General features: G+C 48.6%; 1 protein-coding gene across 1 annotated transcript; it reads left to right on the forward strand.

Annotated features, from left to right (window-relative positions):
- The first annotated feature begins 1,978 nt into the window (after positions 1–1,978).
- On the forward strand, positions 1,979–23,401 carry OLFML1 (olfactomedin like 1). Its single transcript, XM_008683825.2, has 3 exons — positions 1,979–2,569; positions 4,679–4,967; positions 21,600–23,401. Exons 1-3 carry the CDS (start codon positions 2,444–2,446, stop codon positions 22,388–22,390), a joined length of 1,206 nt encoding a protein of 401 aa, XP_008682047.1. The 5' UTR covers positions 1,979–2,443; the 3' UTR covers positions 22,391–23,401.
- The last annotated feature ends 3,734 nt before the right edge of the window (positions 23,402–27,135 follow it).

A 27,135-nucleotide genomic window follows, 5' to 3' on the forward strand; every position in this document is an offset into this window, starting at 1 on the left:
GATCCAGCCACACTGAGGACACAGTGGTGGCTGTCAAGAGCTTAAGTTTCCTCTCTCAGGATACAGGGGCAGAAAAGCACAAGGGTCAGACACTTGCAGAGGAGAAAAGCAGGCTGTCACTGTGCTTGGTCACTGTCCTCATAGTGAGCTTATGGCAGCGATCAGGCCAGAGATTAAATGTAAGGAAGACGAAAGAGCCAAGCAGATGATTTTATTCCAATTGTAGGCTAAGGTGCACCAAGCCATTTTTTCTTTCCATCGAGTAAGGCCTGCTCCAAGTGAGGATGGCCGAAGTCAAATCTGTGATTATCTGTGATTATCTCCAAAGGCAGTTTAATCTTTCTTTATGAAACCTCTGGTCACAAGAACACGAGGGTTTCCACTCAGGGTCTGCCCCATGGCTCATCAATCCTAATGGGCCCAGGGAGCCAGCCATGGGCTTTGCTGTCTCTGGGATCCTAAGGGTAAAGCTCTCCAGCTAAGACCGGAGATGGGCAATTAGTGTGGACGGGCCAGTCTTGTGCCTATGAAGCTAGTGACTGAAGAGAGATTGGTGTGGGCTTAAATCGGGGGTGGGCAAGTAAGTGCCTGCCAGGCGGGACTGCAGGGCTCAGGCCAAGCTCTTTGGAGCCCACTGTGGAGACATCAGGCCAACAGCCACGCTGGGCACAGCCATGCTACAGCCATGGTCTCCCACTGCCTTCTCACCTACTCGCCGTAATTCCGTAGACTTCTTTAGTCTTGAATGTGTACTTCATTGTGAAAATAATGTAAGCATGCTACAGAAAACCGAGGAAACGATTTCCCACAACACCAGCCTACAAAAGTTAGTTGTAATACCATCAGAGTTTTCCCTCTGTTGGACCTTATCCATCTGAGTTCACAGTCTCAGCATTAGGACTTGAGGCATTCCACGAATAAAATCTACCAGAGCTCCTTCAGCGTAAGAGTTGTTCCAAGATGCCGGGTGCAAGACGTTTCCAAAACAAGCATTGTCACTTGGAGAAGGAGGCTGGGCCAGGCAGTATTGTTTCTGAGAATTTAAGAGGAGTAGTCAGACGAAGTTCACCTCTTGTTGGGGGAATGGTTCAAGGATGGTTATTGGAAATAGGTGGAATTAACCTTTGGGATGAGGAGGCATTGTTTGCAACCTTAGCAAGGGGCGGGGGAGGAACAGTTAGGGGCCAAGGTCATGTGGAAAACAGTTAGAGAGGAACATCTGTCTAATGGAGACAGGGGCTTGCAAATGCACCCTGGAAAATTCCGTCTTTTAGTGTCTTTTGCAGGGACCAAATGCAAATCCAGATCTTCTGACTCCTGGCCAGAGTTCTTCCCACGTCTCATAGACGCCCCAACCTTCCCCACTTTGGTAGATGATTGATAAAGAGCTGTGGGTATTCTGGACCCACCCATGGAAGGAGAGATTGAGATCATTAAAGGCCTGGACAGCAAAGGCCAAAAAAAAAAAAAAAAAAAAGGAAGATTTTACCACTTTGCCCTAGGGATATGATGCATCTTGGACTGGACCAGGGCCTGCAGGCATTGCGTCCTATCAATTGCTGGCCTGTAGCTACAGGAAGAGGTTTCTGCTTCTGAGAAAGCTCAAGACTTCCTTACAAAAGGCGTTCCATGTCCTGATGGCTTGGCTCTGGAAGCATCGCTGTATAGGTAGCTACTGTCTTGCCCCGTAATACAGTTCTTCTGAGCTCAATCCGCTGATTTTTCAGCTATCAGCCCCGGGGCAGCCGGGCCTGTGGCTCCTTGTACCATTCTCCCCAAAGGGCAGTCAGCCTGTGCACTGGCTCTTCAGAGACAGGGGTGTCACCAAGCTTTAATTTTTTTTCCTTGCTGTGCCTTTAAGAGCTGCAGGAATGCAAAGAGTCTGGAGGAGGGGTGGGGTCTCCCAACAGGACTTCTGGGAAAAGGATCCTGGGAATTTTTGCCAGAAACTAAACTGAGATTCCAACACGGGGAAGTTGGGGGTGGTTTGTGTTGGGTCAGGCCTGTGATTGGACTGCAAAGTCCACTAGGGAGGACGAAAACAGAAGTAAAACGCCAAGAGCCAAGGAAAGGGAGGAAGCCCTCCCCACCCTCACCCCCACCCCAATGCGCGTCCACCCAGGCCTGCAAGAGGGTGCAGCCACTAGCCTGGACAGGATCAGTGTGTGCGAAGGGTGATGGTAACAGATGGACCCAAGGAGCTCTCTACCCCAAGTCGACCTGCAAGGCCTCCAGGGACGGGCTTGCCAACAGCTGGACTTGATCACCGGCTTGCAAAGTGAGATCACGCATCTGGTGGAATAACAAGCAGGCTTGGCTCTCTGGCTGTTTTTAGAGGATTTTCGCAGCAGGGGCTAGAAAGCCAGAGACCACCACCTGGACCCTTAGGTTTTCTTAGAGAGCACGGCATTGGAGATTCCACCCCTGGGCGGTGTTCAGGACAATGACGGCCCTTCGGCGAGCTGCTGCTGTCCTGGTTCTGCTCCTGGCGGCTCTTCTGCCCCCACCCCGGTGTGCCCAGGACCCGGGCATGGTGCACTACATCTACCAGCGCTTTCAAGTCTTGGAGGTAGGTGGCGTCTGATCCGGGCTGCAGCCTCCCGGAAGTCACCTTATCTTAGCCCAGCTTCCCTGTCTACTGAGATGCACGCTCCCCACGTAGTGAATGCTAAATACGTTGCCAGCATCGCACGTGCGAGTTTTCATAGTCTGGTGGTTCAGAGCACCCACTCCAGAGTCCAGGCTGTACCACTCCCCAGCCTGGAGCGGGACTTCACTTCCTGCTCTGATCCAGTGATTTTTTTCATGTAAAATGGGATGATAATAGAATTGACTTCCTATGGCTATTTTGAAGACTTAATACATAAATCCATACCTAGGATGTTACCTGGCCTGGTGGTAAATGTCCAAAATGTTGTTATTATTCAACAGTTCAACTTTTAAAATATAAAAATTGAAAATTTGGAGTCACTTTTTTTTTCCTGTTTTACTGTATCCGGATGGTAGGTAGCAGGTTTTTGCTTTGCTTTTCGTCTCTGTGTGATAAACATGAGGCCACATCAAGTCAGGGTGTTGTACCAAGGAGCTGCGTCTTGGCTTCTTTGCCGTGCGCGCTTGGGGTTAGAAATGGGCAGGTTTCAGCTATGTCAGAGAGAAAGTGCTGGGGTCCCTTCTCCAGGCGCCGCAGCTGCTCCTTCATTAAAATGTGTAACAACCCAATATTTTTGCCGCACAGACAGGTGCTTAGGGACAAATGTGACCCTCTGCCCAAGTCCTTGACATACTCCTGGCGATTATTTCATACCTAATTGCCTTGCTTTTATACAAGTTAAATTTTGATGAGTTATTTATCTTCTTCCAAAGACACTTTTTCCCCCAAAGACACTCTTATCTCCAATATTTATTCTCTATATTTTCTGAAAAATTTTGAAGTCCAAATTAGTTCATCATCTAGTTAAGTAAAATAACTCCGAAGTGCAGGCTCAACGCATTTCCTAAGGTTGTCCAGCTAACCAGCCGAGGCCTGGGAGCAGGGGAGACTGTCTCACTTGTTGTCTCCCAGACAGCTCCTCCCCAGTGTGCCTCCTTGAAAGCGCCAGAATTACGCTCAACCGTGGTCCCTCTGCATTCAGCACCGACTTACCCTGGGATTAGCGCCGCCAGATCCCTGCAGGTTTTCCTCAGTACCCAAAAAATGGATCTGCAGACAAGGGTATAAAGTACAGACAAATGCTTGGATGGCTATGAATGTGGATTTGAAAAAGATAGGGGTATAGTTTGTATAGATCTCCCCATCCTGGGCAGGACCTGGAGAAGTCAAGTCCCCGAGGGCAGTCACTGACGGCCAGTGTGACACTTACAAACTGATACGCACCCTGAGGGATTTGTGTCTGAGGGGTACGAAAGAAATAAGAGGATCGATTTAGGGAGTTTCTCTCTCTCTCTTTCCCTCTCTCTCTTTCTCTCTTTCTACCTCTCCCTCTCTCTTCTCCTTCAGAGTGAACAGCCTTACGTACTGCTGTTTGGAGTCTCAGTTTTTATAACTTTTATGGAGAGCATTTTGATAGCCTGCCAAATGAGCTTTAAGTGTACATTCTCTTTGACCCAGCCACCCCGTTTCCAGTCTTCGTTCATCTTATTCTTCCTTTCAGTAAATACTAGTTAAGTACTATGTGGTAGGCCCTATGCCAGGTGCTCAGGATGGACCTTACTTCTGGAAATCTCCCCTAAGATAATAACCAGATAAGTACATGAAGATGTAAATATAAAGATTTTTTTTCAGCATTGTTGAAAAATCCATAAATGTCCATCAAAAAGAGTCTAATAGAATAAATAATAGGACCTCAATGCAATGGAATTCTGTATCATTAAAATTATCATATAGCTATCTATTGTACATTAGCAAGTGAAAGTATGTTACAAAACATACATTCTAGTAAAATCACATTTTAAAATATATATTTATATATGTATAATGAAATGCATGGGAAAACTTTTAAAAACTGATACACAAACAAATCACCGGTACTTTGAACGAAAGGATTACAGGTGATTTTTATTTTCCCCCCTTACAATGATTTGTGTTTTAAAAATCTTTTTCAGTGAATGATGGCTATTTATATTCCTTGGCTAATTTAAATAACAAACAGTAATTTGAGCATTTATTTTCTGACCGAAGCAAGGACTGGAAAAATGTACCCAAGCCACGAGAGCATACATTCAAGACTTCCGAGAGTTCTCGAAGAACATAACCGCTCTGCTGGGAAGATGCCAGACCTACACCAGTGAGTATAAGAGCGCAGTGACGAACCTGGCCCTGAGAGTCGAACGTGCGCAACGGGAGATCGACTACCTGGAGTACCTGCGAGAAGCTGACGTGTGCGTGGAATCAGAGGACAAGACCCTGGCAGAAGAGCTCATCCAAGAGGCGGAAGAAGAGAAGAAGATCCGTACCCTGCTGAATGCAAGTAAGAGAACGGTGTCTCTGACGGCTCTTCTAGGGACTCCAGCTCAGAGACACAGATACTACACAGATAGGGGTCTGGCCAAGCAGGAGAGTAAGAACCAGGTGTGTGGTTTTGGGTGCAGGTGCTGGGAGAGAAACCTTAGCAGGGAATAGGTGTCTGAAGGAAAAGAGATTCTCAGAGGGCAGCTTTTCATTTCACAGAGAGTTCCTGAAGGCCCCATGGAAGGTCAGAGCTTCAGTGTCAGGGTGTCAGAGATCAGCCCAGGAAGGGCATCTCCAGATAGACCTTGGTTTGGAAGAGGCGTGTGGTCCCAGATCCTTCCAGAGAGGGTGGAAGGTTGGTGGGGATAGAGGGGTGAGCACATCGTGTCTGCACCCTGTGCTGGCTTTCTTACTGCTCCTCTCGCCTCTGTTCTTGCCTGCTGTCTGCTCTCACACAGACCTCCGCACAACACAAAATTCATCCTAGTACTCCTCTGTGTAGAATTTCTTTTTCTGTTCCCCATCAATTATCAACAGCAAAAATTCCATTCAAATCTCTTGGCCTTTTATATGGGAAAGGTCCTTTATAAAGTAACCCAAGTTGATTTGCAGCTTATAATGTTTTTTTCTCACTCCCCCTTTTTGACTCAAAAATGCTGTGAATTCTCAGTGAATCCCTCCTGCCAGGCAGATTGGCTTCTAGTGCTCCTGGAGCATCTCATTAAATCCTCCAAGGCAGTGTTACTACTCTCAACCACGCGTATCTGTGTGTATTTACTCCTCGACCAGACCGTGGACATACGGGCATCTTCATTTCTGTATTCACAGCATCTGGGTCAGCACAGCCCAGGGAGGAGGCTATAAAGATTGTCTATAGAAGAGATACTGATGGCAGAGCCCCCTTAGAACTTAGTGTAGGGGAAGACAAGCCTGTAAACAGCCACAACCGTGTGAGTAGTATTCGTCTATTATTTTCAGAGGCTCTCTGCTCAAGGGCAGACTTCTCTGCATTTTGTATACTGGGACCATCCCCCACTTTTTCTTCTTTGCCATTTCTGTTAGTAATTACATCTATCTTAGTTTTCTAATGCCGAGTAACAAACGACTCCAGATTTGGCAGCTTAAACCAATGCATATTCATTATCTCAGAGTATCTGTGGGTCAGGAGTCCAGGCACAGCTTAACTGGACCCTTTCTTCAAGGTCTCAGGAAGGTACAGTCAAGGCGTTAGCAGGGCTCCATTCTCACCCAGAGCTTGGGTTGGCAGAATTCACTTTCTCACGGCTGTTAGACCGAGACCCTCAGCTTCTAGAGCCTGCCCATCTACACTGGAAGTTCACAGTGTGGCTGTTGCTTCTTCAGGGCCAGAAGGAGGGTGAGTGTCTGTCTTCAGGAAGTACCCAGTCCCTCTTAAGAATTTGTATCTCGTAAGTCAGGCCCACCCATAATAACTTTCTTGTGGATTAGCTCAAAATCAGCTGCTTGGGACCTTCATTATATCTGCAGAATCCCTTCATCTTTGTCTTACGGTGTCACCAAATCCCGAATGCCAGCCTGTCATAGTCGCAGGTGTTGCTCACCCTCAAGAGGAGGGGTTATTGGGGCATGTACAGCAGGGGAGGGAATCTTGGAACTCTGCCCACCTCATGCTCTCGTCTGCTAGGCCCCGCTGGTACCCACCTTCTTCCTACAAGGCTCCGATCCTCGTGTAGTCCATCCTTGGCCAGCAGGGACTGAGCCAGCTACATAGTTCCTGCTAAAATCCTTAAGACTCAAGTCAGCCCCCTTGTGTGGGCAAACACCTTGGGATTACGGGCCAGGGAGGGGTTGTCACATCACAGGGTTTCCTTCACACATACATGCCGTCTTGCAAAGAGTTTCTTTAGAAACCCTGGAGAGAATGGTGCAACTTCCTTGGGAGATTTGATCTTTTCTCAGGAGACTTCCAGAAAATTCTGACATCACTAAATGGTTTGCATTTGGGGTGCCTGGGTGGCTCAGTTGGTTAAGCGTCCGACTCCTGATCTCAGCTCAGTTCTTGATCTCAGAGTCGTGAGCCCACATTGGGCCCCACATTGTGCTCCACACTCAGCATGGAGCCTACTTAAAAATAAAGAAGAAGAAGAAGATGGTTTGCATCTACTCCTGGAATATTTCTCAGTCAACTAGGAAGGGTCAGATACTGGGGATGATAAGTAAGATAGAACTGCTCTGTGATGAAGCCGTTTCCTACAGAGCTGTTCTCAAGTCTTTAGCCTTTATTTAGAGACAATCCCCAAATGACATTCACATGAGGGCTGCGATCCCAGGGTTGTTCTGGGGTTAGGTCAAATTCTTAAATCTTTTGAACTCTTACACACACTCTCCTCCTCTCCTCTCTCCCTCACTCCGCATCTCTTTCACACACACACACATACACACACACGCACACAAAATTTAGAATGCAGTGAGTGAACGGTACTGCTACACAACCTGACTTACGTTTAAAAGTCATTCTGAATCTTTGGCGCTCGGTTATTAGTAAAAAGAAATTTTGCATTGCCCTTGGCCACTTATGCCAAAGCACGCTGCCTCAGACACCCAGACTGAGAGTTTATCCAACAGTTTTTCCACAGATTCCACAGGCTGTGTTCTTGCATGGATAAGAGTATTAACCTCTTTCTACCTGTAAATAGCTTGTGAAGAAAAATTCTCAAGGCAGTCAAAACAAGCCATTAGTGCAGATTTTATTTTATTTCCTGTTTCATCCCAGCTCCTTTTATTGCAAGGGTGCACATACATGACCTCAAGTAACCCTGTGTCTCGTGAATTCAATAACTTCTATCTTTTGTTAGATCAGGTTTCAAAAAGAAAGTCGGTTGCTGCATACTTAAATGCCTGTGGGATCCATTCAGTTGTTATAAATGTGCCTGCCCCATATTCGAAGCCATTAAAAGCAACACAAAATGAAAGACAATAAGCCGACGGGAAGCCAAATAAAACAGCTCTGGGAGTCAACTCCCAAGGGCCACTAGTTTGTGACCAGCGGTGCGAAACATGAAGAGATGTATAGCTCTCCTTTGCAATAGTGTATTTTCCGCAAAGGAGGGGATTGAGAGTGTCCACATAAGTGTAAGTGCAGAAGAGAGAGAGAGTGAGTGTGTGTGCGCACCGTGTGCACGTGTGTGCGCCGTGTGCACCTGTGTGCCCATGCATTCTCTACCCAGAAGTTGCTGCATTGTGGGGCCAGCAACGCCGAGGTGTGTGCAGAGCTCAGCGCGCCCTGTCTCCTGCAGAGTCCCATAGGTCAGTGCGCTGGGTCCAGAAAGGCCTACCTGCACAGCACTTCTGTTTACTTACTTACGTGGAAGGCCCGCAGTCTAGAAGGACAGCTCCAGTCCCATCGCTGCGGATACTAAGAGAAGGTCCCAAAGTTGTTTTAGCTGACGACTTGGCTCCAGGTAGAGTGAACCCGCATTCCTTCTCTCTGACTCATTCATTTGCTCACCGAGCCAACGAATATCCCCTGAATTCCAGATATATGTTGGCGTTGTGCCAGGCACTAGAGACGAATATGGAACAGGGAAACATCCTTGTGCCGGAGTGGGCGGCCGTCTGGACGAAGCCAGGGTCGCAGCCAGGGCGATGAGCGCTCTCGCAGGAGCAGGGGCGCCGGCATTAAGCACCGAGGGAAGGTCAGGGCTGCTGTGCAGGTGGGGGGGGAGGGGCTGTGGTAAAAGTAACCCCCAAGCCGAGTTTTCATAATGGAAAAGAGCAGATTAAATGGAGAGGAGAGGAGAGGCTGCTTCTGTGGGCGCCCAGAGGCCTCGTGGCGCTCCTGTTCGGGCGCGGAGAGCGGATGGAAGAGCGGGCTGGGAGCTGGCTCCTCCGCTGCGCCAGGCCGTGATTTCAGCCCGCGGGGAGTGAAGTGAGGCGACCCACAGTAGCGAATAATCACTGAGCGCTTATTACGTCCGCAGTCGTCTTTAAGTATTTCTCCGCTTGGGCCGCGGCGGCCGGGTCGCACCGCACCCCGCGCGCGCACTGCGGTTGTCCCGCGTCTTCGACGTGAGGACGGCGGCGCGCTGAGAGCCTGAGCCATCTGCCCCAGGTCTCGGGGCTCATGGAGCCAGAGCTAGGACGCAAGCCGGGGCGGGCCTCCTGCACAGGCTGCCGCTCCCGTCCGGCTGCTGCGCTGCGGAGTGGCAAGCACGGTGTGGCCGGGCTCCGAGGGAGGCCGGGGACGGTCCTCCAGACCGCAGTGCCCAGAGCTGACCGGCAGCGGGGAGGGTGGCTGTGCGCCGAGGGCGCGTGGGGGCCAGGCGGGCCCTCTCCAGGCGGCTCACCGGGGCTCGCGGGGTGGGAGCCGTCTGTGCCGAGCCTCGGTGCCCGCAGCCAGGAGGCCCAGCTGTCTGCGATCTCCTGGTGGGACTCGTCTGAGGACTGCGGCCGTCCTCTTGGTCACTGGGTGATGATGATTCCTACTCACAAACACAGTATTATTTTTTTATTTTCTTAGAAAGGTTTTATTTATTTATTTCACAGAGAGAGAGCACAAGTAGGCAGAGCGGCAGGCAGAGGGGGAGGGAGAAGCTGGCTCCCTGCTGAGCAGAGAGCCCAATGATGCCGGGCTTGATCCCAGGGTCCTGGGATCATGACCCGAGCCAAAGGCAGATGCTTAACCGGCTGACCCGCTGAGCCACCTAGGCGCCCCCCGACCTAGCTTTCTTGAAATATTTTGTGTTTCTCCACGAAAGTAACACCTGCTGATTAAATAAAAACGGTGACTATCATCTGCACTATCATTACTCGATTTACTTCTGTGTAAAGGGAGATAACACACCAACAGCTGAACACACGAACTTTGAGTGTTTCTCAGCCTCTTGTGTCACTGCTGCCTGTCCCCGTCTCCCCGCTGCTCTATGCCGTGTCCAACGTGCTATTCTGAAAGCATAAAATACAGTTCACACGCCCCTGCGTTATTCATGCTGTCTTCTCCAAATCTCTCACGGTGCCTAGAACAGAGTAGACCTCAGTATTTTCTGCCCTTGAGGAACAGTTCGTTAGAAAGTAGAGGCAGCTATTTGCCCAAGATTGCATTAAGCCCTTCTGTCTGTTATGTTGTCCCCAGCCCACGACAGCCCTGCCAGGCAGATACCATTACGACTTCTTGTCCGATGAAGAGACGGGTGTGGAGTGTTTCATGCAGCCCTGTCTGTCTCCCACTGTCCTGCTCAGTTCAGGAGCATGCTGCCCCGCCCCAGACACAGCAGGTGCATGGCAGCCTCCATTTCTGCTCACCGTGACCTCACCCCACTTGGCTCAGTTTTCTGTTGCCATAATAATGCAGCCTAGCAAACCCCTCTGTAACTTCGTGGGTTAAAACCATAATCATTGATTACTTCCCAGGAGTCTGCAGGGCAGCAGGGCACTTCTGGGCCAGACTTGGCTGCTCTTGGCTGGTTCCCCAGCGGCACATTGCCCAAGGGATGGCTGGTTGGGAATGGTCTCAGCTGGGATGGCTTGTATCTCCTCCACATGGTCCCTACTCTTTCAGGAGGCGAACCCGGGCTTGTTCCCATGATGGAGGCAGACCTCTGAGAGAGAAAGCACAAGCACACTCAGGTCTGGTCCCTTGTACTGAATTCTTTCGGCCAAAGCAAGTTCCAGGTCTAGCTCTAGAGCCCACGCTTCCACTAGGACCTTTGACAGCATCTCATAAGGCTTTTGGTCCTGATGCGCCTGGAAACAGGCATTACACAAGATCAGATTTTACGTAAGCAAATTTCTATATGGAAGTAGTAAATTGGGCCGTAGTGTGACTGATGGTTTTGAGGCTGCTGCAAAGCTCAAGTTCAGGAGAGCAGGTCCTAGACTGAGACAGGATGGTGAGAACAGGATGAAGTGAGATCTATCTCACGGGAAGAATCTGTGGCGCGATGTCAAAATGACTCTGTTTTCTAACCAGGCAAATGGGAGAATGGCAGTACCACACCTAGAAATTGAGAACGTTTCTGTCTCTTTTAGCTTGGTAAGAATATTACTACAGGAAGAAAGCAAACAAAAAACACTATGCAAAAACCACAACAACAAAACAAAAACGAAACACCCCACACAAACCAGCTCTGTTTTTAAATGAAAAATAAATACAGCAAAAAGTTCATAATTATAACCTTGGAATGCTGAAATGTTGCAACAGTCAGATAATTGATTCAAAATGGAGCTGTTTGGTCAGACGTTCCTCAGAGGACTGCCCACTTTAATGCCTCACTTCCCATGAGTGTTGACCGGCCCGGGTCCTCCAGGGCAGCATTCTCAAGCTTCCAGTTTCAAGAACCCTTTACATTTCTAGAAATTATTCAGGACCCCAAGGAATTTTTCTTGATGTAAGTTACATCTATCGATCTTTACCGCATTCATAATTAAAATAGAAAAATTGCGATATGTGCCAGATGCTGTCTTAGGGCAGGACACACAGCAGTAAAAACAACAGATTAGACAAAGCCCTGCCCTTGTAGGGTTTACATTCTATTGTGGGGGAATCAAACAAATAGGTTAACAGATAAATTTAAAATATGTCAGAGAGAGGATGATAAATCCCGTGGAAGAAAATCAGCTAAGGTGTGGGGGTTCTGGCAGCTGGCCAGTGCCCGAAGGAAATATCCGAAGGAGGTTGGCCGCGTGGGGTTCCAGCTACAGGCAGCCCGCGGTTGGAGTCCGCCCAGCTCACACCTCTCCCACGTGCGTTCCTGTAAAGCTCTCGACTTGATGTTGAGAACAGAGCCATGCAAGCAACGAGCCTCGGATCAGATCTGTTTACCTTCTCACAAGCTGCTGCTAATCACTGACAAAGGGAAGCTGTCAGGGCACCAACGTGGGGACCATGGAAGACTTTGAATTCAGTGTTGGGAACCTAGAAAACCCTCTAAGGTAGATCTACTAAAGACTTCCATATGACTCACCAAAACCAACATATAGCGCACTTACTGCATTCTGGGCCCTTTGAAAGCCTGGACTCCCCGTCCTGCAAAGTCGAATCCTTCTGTGGCTCACTGAGTACCATTTCACACAAGCCAGCCTTCCTGCTCTCCTGCCATGCATCTTCCCAGGCACTCAAGAGTGTGGAACAGCACCTGCTAACGTCTGTACCTACTACCTCTTGCTATTAAGATTTTCTTTTTTTTTTTGACAGAGAGAGATACTTCAAGAGAGGGAACAAAGCAGGGGAAATGGGAGAGGGAGAAGCAGACTCCCCGCTGAGAAGGGAGCCCGATGTGGGGCTCAATCCCAGGACCCTGGGGTCATGACCGGAGCTGAAGGCAGACGCTTAACCGACTGAGCCACCCCGGTGTGCCTACCTCTTGCTATTTAAATCTATCTGATTTCTAAGTTGGCAGAGCGTGAGCTGGGATAGAAGTTTGAACACTGATACTGCGTTCTCCGAATCAAATTGATTCTTGAGTTTGTGGACAGTCAACAATAAGAAATTAGATAGGAAGGATACACGTCATGCGTCCCGGGCACTCTGGATAAAAATATAAATAAGACCCAGCCCCTGTCTGCCGTGCTTGGAAGCAAACAGAGTGAGTAAGCAAATCTGATTCAGCACAATAACCGCTCTGGAAGAGACCAGCATGCAGTGCTTTGCACACACGGGAAGGAGCACCGATGGCTCTGCAGGCCGGAGAACAGTGTTTTGAAGGACGAGTAGATGTATCCCAAGTTAGTGAATGTGAGCTAAGGAAAACTATGGGCAAGTTCTAAAACTTGTAAGAGGTCGGGGCAAGGTGACGAGTGGCCAGCCCCCCCCGGGGGGGGGTGCACGTGCCAGGAGGAGGTCAGATGAAGGACCTTGAGTGCCATGCTGAGATATTTGAAACTTCTTCTGTGGGCAGAAAGCACGAAACAGCCCTAATTTCTACAACAAATTAGGTCTGCACTGCCAAGTTCATTGTATTAGCGCGGAGCTTTTATTATTAATTGCTCATCTGAGAGCTGCCATCTTTGTCATTCCGGAGCCTAACATTGTACCTGTCACTTGATAGGTTGACTAAAGTTTATTAACATGAATACATTCCAGGTAGTTGAAAAAGTCAAGTTTTAGAGCACAGAATTTCAAGAAGCAGTCAAAATACTCATGATTTTATAGGAATTCTTTTTTTTTTTTTTTTTAATGAATCCGTACCTCTTTTCCCCAAGCAAACCTGGGCTCGGTCTCTGCTGCTATCCCATGCATTCTTCACCCCCATCCTTGAGGGCTCCCTCCATCTAACCAGTTACTAAGACCTGACCTCTTTTCCTGAGTATTTCTCGAATCCATACTCATTTTTCCATGTCATTTCCATTATTTGGATATCTCTGATCTGGATTGTACTTAGAGACTCTCTACCTGTTTCCCTGTGCCCCGTCTCTCCCACCTCAACCCCCAGTCCGTTGCCCACCAACACCCGGACCGATGTTTCTAAAACATAACTAGAGGGGAGTTGAGTCACTCCCCTGTAGAGGGACAGGTCTCACCAGGTCTGGAGAGTGTTGCCCTTAAATAAGGGAAAAGTATTTTAAAAATTCAAATAAGTGATATTTGTATATGAAGTCCCTGTGAGGCCTTGGGCCAAATCCTCTCCTGATTGCTTCTCTGCAATTGTGCCTGAGGGAAAACCAGAGATTTGCATTCTCTGGTTTGCAGGTGGAACTTTGTTTGCCATTGTCTCCGTTAAATAATTTGCATCTTGACTGAACTTAAAGGTTTTTAAAATTTATTTCCTTCCCCAGCCTTTTTCTCCTGCTAATTATCTCTCTCTCAAGAGCAGCACAGCAGGGAGTTCTCTCTTACCCTTTTACTCAAACACTAGAAGTATATTTTCTCCAGATTCCAAAAGAGGAATTTATAAAATTATAGACTCTCAGCCCTGAAGAAACTCTAGAGAAGAACCAGCCTAAACCCCTCATTTCAGGGCTAAGGGCAGATCGACCAAGGGACTTGTAGGGAGACACCAGAGACTGGGTTCAGACCATTCAGGCCTCGGACTCCCAGTCCCGGGCTTCCTCTTCAAGGGAAGGATAGCACAAGGGGAAATTCTGTGTTCTGTATTCTCAGAACTCTCTCCCTAATCAAAACAATCTATCAACACTCTTCTTGTTTTGCTATTTCTCTAAGGATTCTGCATGTAGCAGGAGGAGTAGAAGGAGAAAGGAGAATGGTTGTTTTAGTTTCTGCTGTATATTAAGTGAACATTTTCTCACTTGTGAGACATTGAATGTGCCTTGTTCTTAGACACAGTCCCCCTCTGTAGCTGGGCTGGAAGCCTGCTAACCGTCCTCCTGGAGGGATGGGCCTGTCCCTGGGGGCTGGCTGCAGGTTCACCCTGCCTCCGGGTTCCCAGTGAGCTCAGAGGACCCATGGCCGGGTGACTTTCCAAGGAACTTGTCCAGGCCTTTTCTTTCCATTTGGAAAATGGAGATTAAAATATTGACCACTTAGGCGTATTATAAGCACTTACTGCAAGTTGACGTAAATAAAGCACTTCTCACTGTGCCAAGCGTATTTGTATGTATTTGCAGATGTTTATGAATTTTTCAAGGCTTTGTGCTTGTTCTTCAATTGGAAACAGTTTCTGAGCTTCCCCAGTGGCCCATGGACCCCTCCTCTTCCCCATTAAAGACATCGGTGAGCAGTTGCAGGCTTAAACCCTCATTCCTGCATCTTCTGCCTACTTCTGCCATAGGTTCTTTGACGAGAACCTTGGGTCAGATTTTTAAATGAAATAATGGATTTGAAAGCATCTTAAAAGCTTTAAAGTACTTTACAAATTGTTTACTTAAGACAGGCCTGTGGTTGGAACTCCAGGCACACAGCACTCAGGAGGCTGTAGGAAAACATCTGTTTGAATGAAGCTGTTTTCTTCATTAATTCAATAGATATTTACTGAACCCACAAAGCACTCAGTTAGGCAGTCGGGTACAATAGTCACCATGAAGACAAAAGCCTGGCTTTTGTGGGCTTATAGTTGAGTGGGAGAGAAGGACAATAAGCTAGTAAATAAAACAGATGACAGAATTATGGAATATGACACGAGATCTCAAGGAAATAAGAAAGATGTTGCAGTAGACAGTTTTAAATTTAGATGCCGTAGTCCCCGGAAGCCCCTCAGGGAGATGATATTGAAACTGAGATTTGAGGGATGAGAGGAGCAGACTGTGGGAAGATCAGGGAAAAGAGTACCCAAGGCGGAAAGACTTACAAATGCAAGAGCCACGAGGCAGAAATGAACTTGACATGCTCCCGGAATAGCAAGAAAGCCAGTGTGATCACTACGCAGTGAGAAGGGGGAGGAGAGTGGAGGATAAAGTCCCATAGACAGGCAGGTGCCGTATGGTGTAGGTACTTAAGGGCAAGATCAGAGGTTAGGATTTTATTCCAAGAATAGGAGGAGAATGGGTTTAGCAGGTCAGCCCCACAATGTATGTTTTTAAAAAGATTAATTCTCCTGCTTTGTGGAGAGTATATTGTAGGTAAGCAAGAATAAAATCGGGGAGACAAATTGGAGACCACTGTAGTGGTGTAGGCAAGAGGGCAGGGTTCAGGGAGCACAGGAATGAGTGGTGGGAAGAGGAGGAGAGAAACATATTTGAGCATCTTAACTAAGTATAACATAATTTAAAGGTTAGTTTTAATATCAGAACTTGTAGGTGGTGGGGAGATGGAGAGAACGAGGTTAAGAATGACTCCTAGGGGGCGCCAGGGTGGCTCAGTCGGTTAAGTGTCTGCCTTCAGCTCAGGTCACGATCTCAGGGTCCTGGGATCGAGTCCCACATCGGGCTCTCTGCTCAGCTGGGAGGCTGCTTCTCCCCCTCCTTCTCCCTGTGTACTCTCCCTCTCTCTCAAATAAATAAATAAAATAAGATCTTAAAAAAAAAGTGACTTCTAGGTAAGAAATGTGGTTGGTGGTTTTTGCTTAGAATGGGAAGAGTAGGGAGAAAGAGAGTTTCTGCATTGGAAGAGTTCTGCTTGGACGGGTTAAGTTTGAAGAGATCTAAGTAGGACCCTGAGCGGGCAGTTGGATAAGTGAATTTGGACTAAGTCGAAATCCAGATAGGATGTCATTCCAGAGGCAAATTCAGAATTCCTCATTAGTTAGGATTTACATGTATGCAGAGCCATAGATGGAATGAGGCGGCAGAGAGGAGATGTGAGGACAAAGCACTTACTCCTTGAGTGGAAGAGGAAAAAGAGCCCGCAGTGCATACCAAGAAAAAAATCCAGAAAGATGGAAGGACAAACAAGAGGAGGGGTGTTCCAGAATCGGGAGAAAAGAGTTTAAAGGGGAAGTAGTGATCGAGTAATTAAATTCTGCTGAGAAGTTGGTTAGGATGTAAGACTGAAAGTTGACGCTTGGATTTGGCCACTGGACGTTGTTGGTGACCTTGACAAGAACTGCTTCTGTGGAGTGGGCTGAGGAGTTTAGACCAGCCGAGGCCTGGGGCCCGATGAGAGCAGCTTAAGGCGTAATTGGAGATGAGGAAACTCCTCAATAGAGGAGAAGAGAAAGTGGATTATATAGAAAATAGAAGTGAAAAATGGGGCCACAGTAGAAAGTTTTGTTTGTTTACCAAGGGGAATGGTCTAGGAGGGCAGGAGAGACTATTGAGGCTAAGTCCTTGAGTAGGTTTAGAGGGGATGAGATCCACTGCAAAAATAAGGGGAGCAGGAGGGAAGGCAGAGAACATGGGTTCAGATACAATTGGTTGTGAGATTCGATGGTGAGGAAACTCATTCATTCATTCATTTAGTAAATACTGGCCTAATATGTGCCATTTGCTATCTTAGGGACAAGACACACAGCAGTGAATGAAACAGATAAGAAAAATTCATGCTCTCGTGACATTTACATTCCATTGAGGGAAATCAAGCAGTAAATATTTTAACCGATGCATTTATAATATGTCAGAGAGGAGATAATAAGCACTATGGAGAAAAATGAACCAGGGTAAGGGGGTTATGGCGAGCTGGAGAAGAGGGCTGCCATTTTTTACAGGGTGGTCAGAAAAGGCCTCAATGATGAGGGAATATCTGAGAACAGGCCTTCATGGAAGTGAGGGAGGAAGCCATGTTACCTGTCTTGGAAAGCGGGTTCCCAAGCAGAGGGATCAAAAAGTGACAAAGTCCTGAGGCAGGAGTGTGCTTGGCACAATGTAAGGAATAGCGGGAAGGCCAGTGTGACCGAATGAAATGCAGCAGGTGGGAGTAGAGAGGAGGCCAGAGAGACAGTGCGGGGGCAGCGCACTTGGCCTGGAAGGTAAAGACTTGAACTCTCCTCTGAGTGAGATGGGAAGTCACTGGTGAGTTTTGAGCAGACATGCGACATGATCTGACTGACATTCTTAAAAGATCCCTTTGGCTGCTGTGGGGAATGCAGCACGGGAGTCAAGGATGGAAGTGTGGCCGCCCTGCGGGAAAGTACTGCAGGAACGCGGGCAGGAGATGATGCACTTCTCGGCTTGCTTCGATTTCCTCAGTGAAATAAGAGGCAAGATCTTCATTCAGGCTTAAGGAGAGAAGAGAAGGCATGATAACAGTGGATGATGAATTGATTAAAGGACTGTGGTAGAATTGCTCTCCAAACAGCCGGCAGTAACAAGCAGTTTGCTGCAAGGCTTGTTTACCTCAGAACCTCTGGACGTCTCTGACTGTGTACCTCTCCTCCTCATGTCCAGTTTCTCTCCCTTCATCCTGTTTCATGTCCTCTGACTCTAGAGAGCCCCCAGTTGGCCTGAAGAACCCAGGCATTTATTGAGAAGAAAATGACGACCCACTGGCCCATCCAGCTTCTGATACCAAAGCCTTTGCAAAGACTTGAGGGAGACCCCCAGAGAGCCCAGTGCTCCTGGAGTGTTCTACACCTGGCATCCCACCACCACACACTCCAGCAGTCAATGAGAGACCCATACAGACCTCGGCAGGATTTGAGGGATACCCAGGGGATTCCTCATGCTTCTAGTAAGCCACCCCTCCCCACCTCCATGACACTGCTCACCTCACAACAGACTGTGTATCGGGGCAGTTCCCAGAAGTTCACCATTAGAACTGATGACCCACCTTTCCTGAAATGACCAGTAGAACTAATTTCATCCTGGCCCGTATCCCTCTTTAACTTGGACACCACAAGAATTCCAAGACACCAAGGTCATCTGGAAGATAGCGTGTTTAAGGGTCAGGTGGAAATGGCTTCCACCACTTCTGTCCACATGCCATTGGACAGAAGACAGGTCAGTGGGTGTAGCCTAACTACAAAGAAAGCTGCGAATATATAAGTAGGGAAGAGGAAAATGGAATAGCATTTGGTGAACACAGACACTGTCTCTGCCATAAGCAGAGAAGAAACGAGTAGAAGGCACTCACAGAGACAGTAGTGACCCAAAGATCAAGGGAAACGAAATCTTCAGGAAAGGGGAATTCATCAATACTGTCATGCTGTGGGAAGATGAAGTAAGATATGAACATAAAGGTCTGAGTTTTCAGTTAGGAAGTCCCTGGTGATGCAGTGATGCAATTTCTGTGAAGTTATTGTGAAGTGAAAGATGGGAGGTGAAGAAGTTGACCCAGAGGAGAAACTATAAAATAATAGAAGGAGTGCAGAAAGTAGAGAGTGGTGCCTACTCGAAGGAGAATTGTTTTTGAATCTAGGCAACGTGTTTACAAGCTAAGGAACCAGCAGCAAAGGAGAAATTAGAGATAACAGAAAGGTGGCAATTCATCTAGGGAGTCAAGAAGCCAGGAAAGGGTGAGATCAGAGCACAAGTGAATGTATTAGTCTTGGACTGGAGGAATGATGTGGCCTCCTCCAAGATATGTGGGAGGGTAGCCAGGGTAGGAACACCTTAAGAAAAGTTTATAGTGAGGGACAGAAAGTGGAGGGACTTCATGGCTAATGGTATTTATTTTTTCAAAGGAGTTAATCTGCTGTTAGCGAAGGGACTGATGGGGTAATGTGTGTGTATGGGGTGTGGGGCAGATTGGAGATACCTGCTGTGGAATATAGGGGCTCACCATAGAGAGAGCAGTATGGTGCTTAGGGCTCAGCTGAGGTTGGAGAGCCCTTATGTGTAGTGGCACGTTTGTGAGATTTTCTCCACCACTCACAACTCTGGGACAGAGCCAGATGTTTGAACTCATCCAGGACAGGGATTTTTGTAGAGTGGGTGTTGTGGAATAAGGAGGGCCTGGTGGGTGAGGGTGCTGGTGAGAGAGGTATTACAGTGGTGTCAGCTGGATAGGAAAGGAAGCTGACAGAGCCTGGGAGAAAACAGAGGTCAAGGGACTGGAGGGCACGAGGAAATGGAAGAGCAGAGTCTGTGAGAACAAAGAAGTGAGAAATGGAAGGGTAAGGAATTATTGCAGAGGGTGGGGTAGTAGAGTTTCACATTTCTATTAGGGAACAGTTCCAGGGGATGGGGGGGCGGGGGTCCAGAGTACAGGCATGGTGTGGGGGGTTGCTAGAGGAGGTTGAAAGCACGGTGCTATGGAGTTGAAGAGGTTCTCTGGATGCATATGGGGTAGTGTCGCAGCGAGCTCTCAGTGATTTAGACTAGAAGGATTTGATAGCATGAGACGCAAAGGGAGGGCTTTGTATGCAGACAGAGGAGCTGGAGAAGTGTAAAGCCCCCCCCCCTTTTTTTCCCCACTTCATCTTCCTCTACCTATTTTAGCCTCTGATGATCCTGTTTGGATTATGGAAATTCTCTCCTAAGTGGTTTCCCTCCCACGTACCCACCATTCACACAACTGCCCGCTTCATTACTCTTGACCAGGATTCACTCGTGCTCACAAACTTCAGTAGCTCCCTCCCTGCCTATCGAATAAAATCCATATTCCTTAACCCCACCCTCAACGCTGCAGGCACAGAGCTGGTTTCAACCCACTGCTTTGTTTTCTGCCTCTAGCTTGAGGCAACAGCAAATATTTAGTTTATATTGGTTTAAATTCTGCACTGCTTTACTAACCCAAGTCACGAATGTGGGTTTTTGAATTGTGAAGAATGTTATTCCCAACCATCTCAGAATGGTACCCATTAAGGGTCAATTCAAATGTAGATTATCCCTTTCTTCAAATGACATCACCATTCTCTGTCCTTTTGTAAAGAATCCACTTTAAGCTTTCCATTGTAGTGAGGCAGGTACCTATAAAGCAAGAACCTTTCCTAGATTATCATTGCACCTCGGAAACTGCCCCCAGCTCATAGCACCTAGCTGAGTATCTCGCCTTTTGTAGGTGTCCGGTGTCTGCTGACTACAAGCAGGCATTTGTGAACACATAAATGAATGGATCAGTGGAGTTCTTATAATATTCTAATAGGATTAAGGGCCAGAATCCTTCACTAGAAGGTGATCTCCTCAAGGTTAGGGTTGATATTATATTTTTTATCCTCAATACTTACTTGGCATGGTTCTGGGAGCATTGTAAGCAAAGTCCACAGTAAGATACCTGGCAAAATCTTGGCAAATGGAATTGAATCAGGCAGCTTCACCCCTAAGTGATTCTCCTTGTGTCAACCCCGAGAAGGTGAACAGGGTCTCTGACCCAGCAAATAGCTGTTTATATCCTGACTTGAATAAAACGTTGACTCTAATAATTGGACAGCAGTTCCCTTAACAGAAACCCCTTTATTCATTTAATGCTTTGATTCTTTAAATCATACCGTAAGTTGTGATTGATCTATGTGTGAAAACTTTATTCTAGACCCTGAAGGAAAAAAGTAATCTGAGAACAGACACATGAAAAGATGCTCAACATCACTTATCAGGGAAATGCAGGTCAAACCCACAACGAGCTATCACCTCTTCCCTGTCAGAATGGCTGGTATCACAAAGAAAGAAGTAACAAGTGTTGGCAAGGATGCGGAGTAAAAAGGAAACTCCCTCTACTATGAGTGGGAATGTAAATTGTTGTAGCCACTGTGGAAAACAGTAAGGAGGTTCCTCAAAAAATCAAAAATAGAACTACCCGAGGCTCCAGTAATTCCACTACTGGGTGTTTACTCCAGAGAAAACAAAAACACTAAGTTTGAAATGGTACGTGCGTCCCTCTGTTCATTGCACGTTATTTACGGCAGCCAAAACACAGAAGCAACTGCAGTGTCGTCAGTAGAGGAGCGGGTAAAGAAGATGCGGTGCCTGTGGATGTCACTCTGCCGTAAGGAATGCAGCCTTGCCGTTTGTGACAACATGGAGAGACCCAGAGCGTATGATGCTAAGTGAAATAAGCTAGAGGAAGATGCCGTATGGTTTCGCTTATCTGTGGAATTAAAAAAAAAAAAAAGGCAGAAGCAGACCCATAAATACAAAGAACAAACTAGTCATTGTTTGGGGGAGCAAAATGGGTGAAGGCGAGTGGGAGGTACAAGCTTCCCGTTACAAAAGGAATAAACATGGATAAGAGGCACAGTATGGGGAATATTGTCAATGGCATTGTCATAGCGTTGTAGGGGGACCGAGGGTAGCTACCCTTGTGAGCAAGCTTAACATAGAAGTTGAATCACTGTGTTGTACACGTGAAACTAATGTAACATTGTGTGCCAGCTGTGCTTCAGTAAACAGAAAATGCAAAAGTAATCTGTGAGACAAGCAGACATGTCATGTCTATAAAGCACCTCTCCTTTTTCTCCTGTTTGGCCAGGCTGTGACAACATGCTGATGGGCGTAAAGTCTCTGAAAATAGTGAAGAAGACTGTGGACACACATGGCTCTTGGATGAAAGATGCTGTCAGCAATCCCCAAAAGGTTTATTTCTTAATTGGATCCAGAAACAAAACTGTCTGGGAATTTGCAAACCTGCGGGCATTCATGGAAGATAGCACCAAGCCAGCCCCGCGGAAGCTAACCCTAACACATTCCTGGCAGGGAACAGGCCAAGTGATCCACGAAGGTTTTCTGTTTTTTCACAACCAAGGGACTCTCAATGAGATCATCAAATATAATCTGCAGAAGAGGACGGTGGAAGATCGGATGCTGCTCCCAGGAGGGGCAGGCCGAGCGCTGGTCTACCAGCACTCCGCGTCAACATACATTGACCTGGCTGTGGATGAGCATGGGCTCTGGGCCATCCACTCAGGGCCAGGCGTCTATGGCCATTTGGTTCTCACAAAAATTGAACCTGGCACCCTGGGAGTGGAACACTCGTGGGACACTCCATGCAGGAGCCAAGATGCCGAAGCCTCCTTCCTTTTGTGTGGGGTTCTCTATGTGGTCTATAGTTCCGGCGGCCACGGTCCTCACCGCATCACCTGTGTCTATGATCCGTTGGGCGCTATCAGTGAGGACGACCTGCCCAAACTGTTCTTCCCCAGGCGGCCGAGAAGTCATTCCATGATCCATTACAACCCCAGAGATAAGCAGCTCTATGCCTGGAATGATGGAAACCAGATCATTTACAAACTCCAGACAAAGAGAAAGCGGCCTCTGGAGTAATGCAGCCCAGCAAGGGGGAGAGCACTAAGGCTGTGGACACTGCTCTCTGGGACATGGAGGCCGCAGGCCCTTTGCAATACAAATCCCTCTGTTCCCATACAGGGACAGAGGCTAGAAGTGGGCTTGCATTTGCATCCTTCCCTGGATGGTATGGCCTGAGTTATCTTCCAAGAGCCTCGATGAGAGTCTGTCATTTGGAAATGTTCAACTTCCGTCGCCCATCCAAACCTCCTGGCTCTCAAGGCCTTCCACATGCTGATTCAGTTTATGTCCAGCCTTTCCTTTACCCCCACCACCCCCTTCCCCACCACCCCATCCCCGCCTACAGTTAGAAACGTAGCCCACCTCCTAATACTCCTGGCTCCTGTCCTGGCCTTTCCTGACGCTCTTTTCTCTTTCATAAATGCCTATTGGTATTCTTCCATTTTTCACCACCCAGCGAAAGTATCATTTCTTATTCATGTTTAATCTCTATTTCTGCCAACTCTGCCCCTTCACCAAGCTGAGGAGATACAAGAGGAAAGTCAAACCACTCACATTTAAATGCCACTTGCCAGTTACAAAGTGTGTACCCTCATGTACATCATTTAATTTTCATGCCACCCCGTGAGACATTAGAAGACGTCTATATGATTGCCATTTTAGAGATGAGAGAAGTTTAGGTGAACCATTCAGAGGAACACAGCCTCAAAATGAAAACAGGGCTAGAAAATACTGCAAATCCCATAGTCTTTCCATTGCCCCAAGGGAGCATCAAATACATGTTTGTTCACCCAGCCTTTTATAAGCAATGCATTCAGCATCTCATCCTAAAAAATCACGGTCTGCCCCCTGCGGCCAGTTTTCATGCCTGCACAAGACCTTCCCGTAAGCCCTTCAAAAGCTACTTCCTCCAGAAAACCAGCCTACAGCCTAAGGGTGAGGACCCCACCTGTAGCCTCATCTTGTCTTACCTTCCCCTGTGTCTCTCTCTCTGCTGGAAACACAATAAAACCGACACTAAGCAAATAAGCCTCATCAGGTTAAATTTGCGTACGTGCCCTCAGCAGACAAGCTTGCAGGAAGTGCTGCCTGTGATTGGACTCGCTGTGAAGCTCGCCAGCACCCTGAGGCCCGGGGGAGGGAAAGCTTCTGGAATCTGGATGGGAGCCAGGTAGCGGGCCAGTGACTCCCTGTCACAGCAGGCGTGCCAAGTGGCACAGGTGACAGAGGACAGCTGTGCTTGTGCAGAGGGGCTTCTTCAAATCTTTCCCACGTGTTTGTCCAGTTCAGCCCAGTGTGGGTCACCAGCGCAGGCTGCGGTGCCAGTCCGTGTCATGTGCTGAGGCCTCTGTCTTTCCAGGTTAGTCACATGAGAGCGCTTGTTTTGTGTGCTTGCAGCTGCTTTGCCAACTCTGCCAAGCTCAGGGTGGGACCGTGAAGAGATGTTTTTCCCCCAGAGCATTTGAGTTGATCTTTGGCAGAATGGAATTACTCACCCCATGCATACAGCGCAATTACCCGCAGTTCTAATCGCTACAGAGCCCCGATCTGTTGTGGAAGGAGGCAGGTATGGATACATAAACATGGCGATGGTACCCACTCCATGGGTTTACAGACATCATCTACCCGGTGGGTAAAATAACATTACCGATTTCACTGGAATAAGGCACGTGGGCTGCCTCAGGAGGAGGGTAGAGCGGGATTATCGGCGAGTGGAATTATGTGTGGGTCCCGCACACAGTGTTCCTTTAGAGGCCCAGAGGAGGGTTGCCTTTCCTCTGTGATACACCTGGATTTGACAATTCTGAAGGGTGCCCCTGACGCTAACAACCCACCCGGGTGCTTTAAATTCCTGCAGCTAGAATCACTCTTTTAGGTCAAGGTATCGTTTCCCTGCTAATGGGCCCCTTTGTTTCCGGGAAGCCAGGGCAGGACAGCACGCGGGCCCATGACTTCTTTCTGGTGAACTGCTCAGCTCTGGGGTCTCTCGTCGGATCTTAGGATGCAAGTCCCTATGACCTATAGCAGTGGTTCTTAAACTTGACTGTGAGTAAGAATCACCCAAGGAGCTTCTAGAGATCCTGATACCAGGCCGTACTCCCAGACCATTAAACCAGAACCTCTGGAGGTAGGACCCGGAAAGCAGTATATTTTAAGCCCCCTCCCCCCAAAATGGTTCCAAAGTGTGAGTAAGCTTGAGGGCCAGTGACTTACACCATTTTTTAAGGTAGTTTTTAAAAAGTAGCTGTACGGTTCTAAGAGCCAATTAGCATTTTCTAGGGGCTGAGGTTAGGGCAGTGTGTCCACTGGGGCAATAACATGTGGGATTTGGAAACACTCATGAACTCATGTGAACTGGAGAGCCTAGGTCTACAAAAGCCTCTAGCTGCTATTTTAAGGAAGTGAAAGAGAACTGAAGGGTGTCCTGCTGTAACACAACTCCCGTGGGCCCCAGCCTTCCTCTGCTGGCTTTGCCTTTCGTCTGCGTCTGGCCACGTTCCTGCAGTGACCAGAGTCTCCTCTTTGCCCCGGGGTGGCTTAAGTTCTGTTCCCACGTAAAAGTTTTCTGGGCACACTGGTAATTTCAGACCACCAAGGTAATTTGAAAAAAGATGTGTCTTGTGGAGTTTGTCCAGCTTGTAGAAATGTAGATTAAAAGTGAGGCCCGGGCTGTAGTGACTCCTGCCAGCGCTGGGGACTATGCCAGTCTGCGGTGTCCATGCCATCTGCGGCCCACAGGGATTTTAATCAGCTGAACTGAGCAACCAGTCCTGGGAGGCCCAGGCAAGGCAACAACCTAGCAGTACAGCCAAAGGGGATTCAGGCCGTACACTGGGGAGAAGTGCTGGACTCAGTCCTGCCCTGATTCTAGAATCCATTCCTGTGGTCCGAGGTGCCAAAGCTTTTCTCCTGTCTGTGGAACCCCGCCTTGATGCTGAGCATAGGGAAGGAAGTGTCCTTAGCTGTGCCTTCACAAGACCCGGAGCAAGTGTCTTTGGTCGGGGATGACCACTAGGGGGACCTCCACCCCAGGTCGCGGGGTTCAAGCGCGCCCAGGATCCAGGGTGACAGAGCCTTCCAAACGGGTTGTTCAGAGACCGGGAATGAGGCTGCCCTCGGGCCAACCTCAATTTGGACTGCATCGCACGAGTCCGGGGAGTCCGAACACCCAAAGGGTTGCTGCACTGAGTGCGCCTCTAATCGATCCGTCTGTGGCTTCTCTCTCTTTGCAATTCTCGCTACAAATTGCTTTTCTGCTTCCTCGTTTTCATTTCCTACGGCCGGGGAATGATGCTGAAGGGCCGGAGAAGCCCGGAGGACTGGCAGCACTAGCGCCGGGACCCGCCCGTCGGTCTCCCCGGGGCCGGAAGGGTGCAGGAGGGGGAGGTGACAGGAGCGGGGCGGGGCTACCAGGGGGCGTGGTCCCCGGGAGGCGGGGCTTGTGGGCACTGAGCGCGTTCCAGCGGGCGGGGCCGCGGCTGGGCGGACTGGGCATAGGCAGGTTCGAAGCGGTGGGGTTGAGGAGGCCGGTCCCCGAGGAAAGGGAACTGGCGGCGGACGGGTGTCTGCGGACTGCCGCTCTGCCCGAGAGGGAAGAGGGGTTGAGGGGCGGTCCCAGGGGAAGGAGGGCGGGAGAAAGCCGGGGCTCCGGGACGAGCCTCCCGTGGGTCCCGCCCCCGTCACGTGGGCTCCAGACCCGGCCGCTGCCGCTCGGTCCGCTGGTTGGTCCGTCAGTTGGTCGGTGGGTCAGTGGCCTGCTGCTCGGTTCTCGGCTCTCATGTTCGGAGGTGGGAGGGACACGGGAGCGGCCCGCACACCTGAGCCGCCCGGAGAGGAGCCCCGCACCCAGGTCAGTGGGCTCTCCCCACTCCCCAGGTCCCCTGCGCGTTCCGGACCGGGCGCCCCCGCGGGTGCGTTGCCTGGGGAACCGAAAGCCCCCAGATTCAAGAACCACCCGAGGAGTGAGGGTCAGTTCCAGGAAGGGCCCCAGAGCGTGTCCCAGGTGCGAGGACAGAGACCCTCTTCCTCCTCTCTGGCCAGAAGACTGGGAGGAGGGTAAAACTCCCGTGGATTTGCGCCGAATTTCCACCCAACCCTGCCCCGGGATCTACGGACTATGCGCGCGCCTCTGCAGGTGCCGGCAGGGCCCTGGAGATGCGCAGGACGGTCAGTCACCTGAGTTCTGTGCCCTATGTCACCGAAGCACCCGCGTAATCTAGAAGAGCCCACGGTGGTCGGGCGGTTTAGGGTCTGTTTGCCCAAACATCTCTGTTCGGGTGTGTTCAGAGGCAACGCCTTGACTGAGACCAACTCTGTAATTGCGAAAACGCAACATGCCTAACAAAATCTCAAGCCACTGTGTCCCAGTAGACTGTCACATGGGGAAGGTTCTCCTTGAAAGTGGGCTCCTCCTCTTCCTCGTAACATCCCAACTCCAGACCTGCAGGTTTTCTTCAAATGAAAATAAGATTATATATTGAAAAGCTAGAATTTCCAAAGTTTTCGGGGGAATTGAAACAGGCATTCCAGCTAGTCTTTAATCCTCTTGAAAAACAAACCCAGAATGTTATATTTTTACTTTTAGAGCAGCTGGTTATGTCGTATAGATCCGCCCCCCTTTCCATATTTTGGTCTACTTCCTATCTTTCTCTTGATCTGTCTCTTTCCTTTCCTAGTTCCTTAATTGATTATAATACAAATCTGAAGTGTTTCCAAATTTTATGTTGCATTTTGTGAAGTTAAATGCCCAACTGCAGAAAGGT

Source organism: Ursus maritimus, unplaced genomic scaffold (assembly GCF_017311325.1).
Source record: "Ursus maritimus isolate PB19 unplaced genomic scaffold, ASM1731132v1 scaffold_16, whole genome shotgun sequence".
NCBI lineage: Eukaryota > Metazoa > Chordata > Mammalia > Carnivora > Ursidae > Ursus > Ursus maritimus.